This window comes from Morone saxatilis, unplaced genomic scaffold (assembly GCF_004916995.1).
Source record: "Morone saxatilis isolate NCDOM2014 unplaced genomic scaffold, NCSU_SB_2.0 Contig16, whole genome shotgun sequence".
Classification (NCBI taxonomy): domain Eukaryota; kingdom Metazoa; phylum Chordata; class Actinopteri; family Moronidae; genus Morone; species Morone saxatilis.
Window position 1 is genome coordinate 24,418,433 of NW_023339718.1, and position 6,345 is coordinate 24,424,777.

Genomic DNA, 6,345 nt, shown 5'->3' on the forward strand with positions numbered 1-6,345 from the left:
TGATGGCTCCTCTCCATTTAGCGGTTGCAGTAAGCTAAGACAGTGGCTGCGTACAAAATGAATCCCTATATATTACACACGCACACTATATTCATTGTTCATTGAGTGTCCGAGTGTGGAAGATTCTCCAAACTCCACTGCTGCACCTGCTGACTGTCTGAAGTCTAAATGTACTGCTCTTTATAGAGGCAACTGCTGAGTGTCATATGGAAAATAGTGAATGACGAAGTGATTCTGTGCACAGTGAGTGACTCAGGGTTACACGACAGCAGGATCAAGGTACTGGCACACCTGAATGGAATGCAGCCATGGTTAATATTATTAGATACACCTGTGGTTATCAGTCCTGAAAAGGGTCTATTGTTTAGTAACACAGTAGCCATTACAACTTGTTTTTTTAATATAATCAGATGGGTTTAACAAGGTTAAAGAAATTGCTACTGCCGGTAATGAGTTTTTTTTTTTTTTTTTCTAGTTTTCAAAAAATATTTCAACTTTCCCTAGTTTGGATTTCATTTATTTTAGTTTTTAAACCAGCATGACACCTTTCATAATGACATATCACGTTGCTGAAATGAGATAATAACAGGTTGTAAAAGAAACAAAGTTTTCTTTTTTCTTGTCAAGAGAAGGTGCTGATTTTGAACATGATTTGTCTTTTCTAAATATGCGAAGGGGCTGGTGGGAGTTGTGTGAAAACTGGCAGATTAAGTGTGATGATTCATAGTTAATATTAACTACAGTGATGTATCCTTTCTTCCTCTTCCTTTGGTACTTCTCAGCAAAGAATCTGCACTAATTATAGAAAAAGACATCTTTCACACGGTTCAAATTTGAGTCCATTATGTAAGAGAGAATTCTTGTCTCCTCAGACTTTCTGTCATTAGTTGTGCATTGTTGGAAGTGCAAAGGTGATGCCTTGAAGACATTACTGACATTTTTTTTTTTTTTGTAGATGCAGGAAGTCCAGCAGAGCAAGGAGATGACATTGGCGAACAACCGAACCCTGGCGGAGCAAAACCTCGCCCTGCAGCCCAGACTGGAGCACAAGAAAGAGCAGCTCACCAAGCGTTACAGCTGTCTTCAGGATAAATTTGAGTCCTATCAGCTTCGCAAGTCCACCCTAGGTACAGTAGCAGCATAGAGAAGCATTTTTTAATGATTAGATCATCTCAGTGTCTTGAATTTTTCATGCTACCCATACCTTAGGAAATTTGAACCTATCTTGAAGTCACTTAGAACCGATTTACATAAACAAATGCATGCGGGATGAGCTTCAAACACAGCACACAGTCTACACAGGGCACATTAACAGTTACAACCTATCGTTTACTTTTGTTGGTCTCTGCAGGTTTTTGCATTATAATACACTGATATAAACAGTTTTACCAAAACACATATTGTTAAGCTCAGATATTAATACACTACTAGACAAATTGTTAATAACTGACCATATGCATAAGATTTGAACTGTTAAAAAACAAAACACATCCACGTGTATTCAAATATGGAGTGAAATCAAATCACTTACAGTTTGAAATAATCTTTTGTTGTGCTTTCAGCCAAGAAGACAAGTCAGTGAAGCCTAAATAAGGTTTGATAGCGACAGTTGAGATAAAAACTGGAAACACTAAGAGAGGGTTGTGACATGCGACGAGGGTTCTCGGCCATGATCGAACTGGGGACGTTAGCATAAATAGAAAAATAGAATATTGACAATAACATGAACAAATATCATAAATCATTACTATTATTTGAAATGGAAGCTGTACAATGAAATAGATCACACTATTAAACATCACGAATATTTGCAATGTGAAAGATAAGTTTACTACGTAATATGTAGGGTGCGCTGGGGGTATAAGAGCAGTGTCAGCAGGGGGACCTTGTTGACCAGGACACCTTCGCACTTTTCATCTCCTAGACCTACTGGATGGTCCATTTAGCTAGAGTTGGTTTTGTAGTAGTAGTATTAACAGATTTCCACATTGAACTTCTTGAATTGAATCCACTAATCATTTCAGCTCTACATCAAAGCATCCAAAATGAAAACACTGATCATGAAGAGGCTTTAGGTGGCTGCAGTTATCCGCTCTCCCTTTAAGAGCGATCCTTTCCATCTTGTCAGTCACCGTCATAGGCAGCTGAGGTGTTATGTAATGTTTTTTCCCTCATTGTTTCTTCTTATTCTGCATGAACACGAGCTGAAGAGACCTGTTTCACCAGTTCTCCTGTTTCCCATCAGAGGCTGCCGCAGCCCTTTTGACCGGAGGCCCTGTTGTCATGCAGCCGCAGGAGTCGCTGTTAATGAACTCTGTTTGGGCTGAGCAAGTTCCACATCTGATTTACATCTCTGCTCTAGGATCAAAGACTAGGAGGGCTGTATTATCCATCGCTGACACACCTTCACATGAAGTATCCTAGTGTGCGAGGAAGACAGAGTGACGATACTTGTGACCTTGTTGACGCACTGGTTGCCAAGCAGTCCTCTCAAAATAGCATGCGAGCCATTCACTACTGTGCTATGCTGATAAAAGTTTGACTTTGCCTTCTTCCTCTGCAAGGCATGCAGACTCTAAAGGCCTGCTGCTGCCGTGGATTCAGTAAACACAAAGGTTGTGCAACTGTTAAAGGCAATAACAATCTTTTCCTCACAATCTGAAGCAGTGTAGCATTTTAAGCCTGTCTCTCATACAGGATGCAGCTCTGCAGGTCTGTGGTTTTGTTTGTTGTCAGCAAGCGATGGCTTTTGTTAAATGTAGGTTACCCAGTGTCCCCATGCCCCCCCTCGCCTTCTAGCCGTCCTAGTTGTGGATTTGCTGTGGAGCAGCTTGGGAGATACGGCGATGCTCAGAGCTAAGAGAATCACAGCAGTTTGACCCAGATGAAAGATCCAACGTACAGTAGCTTGCTGTGTTGTCGTTTGCAGCACAGTTATAGCACCAGCACCGCTCTCCCCCAACCTTTCTCCCCAGAGAATTGCCTTTCACTGTCCATAAGGCTCTGGAGGCCAAAATGGCAGGGCGGCCCCATCACCACCACCGCCGCCATCCACTGCCTGTGAGTACGTCAGCCCACAGTGGGGCATTGTGCTACCAGGCAAGCTGGTGTAAAACAGCCACAGTGGTTGGGAGGGAGTTGTGGATGATGGGACCGGCAGGCAGGGAGGCTGGGAAGGCGGGAGAGAGAGAGAGAGAGAGAGAGAAAGGCAGCCAGGCTGGCCAAAACTTCCCCCCCTCAGATTCACAGCAGAGGCCGACGTGGATTCATTTACTAAATGGCTGTCTCATGATCTCCAGGCCCAGACTGTGTGCTAGGCACTCGGCAGGCTCTTTGCTCAGCCAGAGAATCACAGCTTTGTGTGGAGCAGTGCTGCTGATACGCCTGAGAGTCTTGTTATGAGGGGAGAGAGAGTGAGACAGAAAGGCATGGGAGTTCACCCTGGAAAAAAGGCTGTGTCAAGAATGAAGCCTCTGTCTTTCAACGTTTTTCTATTGGATTTAAACTCTGCCAGTAAGATCTGGCAAACCAACGTGAAGTTTTGGTGTCCAGTGCCAACAATTCACAGATGACGATTTTGATTACCAGTAAATTGCACATTTTGGTCTGGCCAACTGTTGTTTCTGAAATCCCTTTTTAAAACCATTTTCTTGGCTTATTATTTGCCACGGCCAAGCAGAGCAGAAATAATGCTACACATTGCATAAGTTCCTCTAATGTTTGACCCCCACAGGTCAGCTTGCTGACACATTTAACAAGAAAAGTGGCTAAGCAGCTCTTTATGTAATGTTAATCACAAACCCTTTACCGCTCATTGTTTCTGTTCTGTATGAAGCACAGACAGTCCATGTGCCATTATCTTGTTCCCATGGAGTCTGACGAGCTAAGCATTACAGTGGCAACTGTAGCTATTTTAACAGGCTTGTTAATAAGTGGTCACAGCATTCAGGCGTGCAGTCAGTGATTTTAACCTTGTCTCACTGCAAGAGTGCACTATTTACAAGTAAAATTGCAGTTCAGTTATATTTTTATTTTCTTGCCTTTTTATCAGAAGGCGGTAATACTCATGAGATACATGCATTCAGGACAGGAAATGGGCCTGGCCCTTATGGTCCCGGCATGTCGTCGTCAAGGTTATGTGCAATGTGTGTCACTGACATTTTAACAGCGACTTTCAGTTCAACTTAAGTGAAGTGCATAGGAGAAGCATGCTTGGCCAGGACTTTTGTCATCACACCTTTCACACACTAAACCACCATCACTCATTTAACCTTTTTAATCTTTAAAGGACCAGTGTGTAGGATTTAGTGGCATTAAGCAGTGTAATTGGAGACTACACTCCAAAACTGGCCTCACCGTCCTGTTCCAAGCGTGTAGGAGAAACTACGGTGGTAGCAAAAACTTGTAAAAGGACCTGTCTAAAGCCAGTGTTTGATTTATCCGTTCTGGCCGAATGTGTAAACATGGCGTTCAATAATGAAAAGAATTGTTAGTTGTAGCCCTTAATGACATTTCCATCAGCCTCAGTCGTACTTTGTGTTTCGTGGCAAATGTCGGCATGTTAACGTGCTAAACTAGTCTAGTGAACATCGGAAACCTACTAAACATCAATATGTTGGCACACTGACGTTAACATTTATCTCAAGCACCAATTACAGCCTCGCGGAGCTAAAGATATTTACCAATACTGTCACTGTCCAGAGCATAAATGAATCCCTCTAGATCTTTGTCCATACAAAGAAGGCAGCCGACGTTAGAATAGCATATCAGGTTAAACTGGAGTCTCTCCTGTAATTAGAGACAATGCAGTAATGGAGATCTGTAACTAGTGATGTGTCACTGGTCTTATTGCCACCGTGCGTGTATGCAATCCCAGCTCCCGTTGGTGTTGACTTTCAGTCCTGCTTAGGAACACAAACAAAACAGGCTTCATCCTTAGAGACACCAAGTCAGTTTCAGTTGGCTCAGTGAGGCCTTGCAAGTTCACAGCAAACAGAGAGGCGTTATGGCTGTTTGGACGTGCCAGTCACAGGACTGGCAGATCTCGCATATCCCGCCGCAGCTTTGTGTGACAGCCTCAATAAAATCTGTTATTATTAACACATTCATTTCAGCTTAAGAACTGAGGGAATACTTCAGGTTGTTTGGGGTTTTTCATAATTTAGGCACACTTAATCCACAATGCATCTGTGTTACTTCGAGCGCTGTGTTAACAGTACACCAGAGTCTTGTGACTCAAATGTGTTGAAAAGATCGTGTAAAGCAGGTGATGAATTGTAGTACTGTAATATTTACAAATGTGGTTGTAGCTGTGGTTCATAGACAGGGAGTAAAATTCCACTAGGTTTGGTATACGTATTATTATAATTAAGTTTTACATCTGTCCAATATGTGTTCAGTGTGTGATCTTTCTATATTTATATGTATGGCGGATGGTATGGGCTGGCTTAGCTTTGACTGCACACTAAATACAGAATACACAGGTCCAGCAGAATAATAACATTTGTTCTGTTCCTCTGTCTTACTCAACAGACCACAAGTCAGGAAACACTTCCCTGGACATTTTGCTGGCGCTACTGCAGGCCGAGGGAGCCAAAATAGAAGAGGAGACAGAGGTAAGCATTATATTGCTCTTTTCATGGCTGACTGCACGTATCCTTCAGTAACAACAGTCAGTAATTCATATACCTGCTTTTCCAGTGGTTGATGTCCTCTCCTACAAAGGCTTCACTGTTCAAATCTCAGACTTCTGTTGGGGAACATGTGGGCAGCAAAATGACTAAATTAGAAGTCACAATCTTTATTCCTGCAATAGCCACATGTCCTGTCCTAACCCTCTTTAAACTATCCGTCAAGTTGCTCATTCAGAAATGTTTTACCTAGTGCTGCATTTATACTATAAAGAAATACTACTACGACCCCAGTGAAATTCTGCCATCAACAACAGGGACATTATCACCAAAAAAAACTTGAAACCAGGGACCGGTGCACAGAATACACAGTCTGACTTCTCAGTTCGTTCTTGTGCTTGAGAATGTGTGTACATCTAGAAACCCTCCTGGCCATGCTTACCAACACACCCCCAGTGTTACACAGGTGTAATCGTATGTAGACCAATTCCTGATTTGCAGGCCCACAAACTCTATCAATCATTAAAGCTTCAAAACTATTATTCCTTAAAATAGACATTCCATTTTTATCTTCCTTTGTTTCTCTCAGAGTGAAATAATGCCATGGATGCCTCTGTTTCACCTTGTTCTACACCGCTGAGCATCCATGGCCTCACAATAGAGATCCAGGGGATCTCTTAATGACATTCATCTGTAATCAGTCTGCGTTAATAAT

General features: G+C 42.4%; 1 protein-coding gene across 1 annotated transcript in view; it reads left to right on the forward strand.

Annotated features, from left to right (window-relative positions):
* vps37ba (VPS37B subunit of ESCRT-I a) overlaps nt 1–6,345 on the forward strand; it is a 14,748-nt gene that overhangs the window by 4,715 nt on the left and 3,688 nt on the right. Inside the window, exons 2-3 of the mRNA XM_035658484.1 lie at nt 956–1,127; nt 5,533–5,615. Coding sequence (XP_035514377.1) covers nt 956–1,127; nt 5,533–5,615 — 255 coding nt within the window. The remainder of the gene's footprint in view (nt 1–955; nt 1,128–5,532; nt 5,616–6,345) is intronic.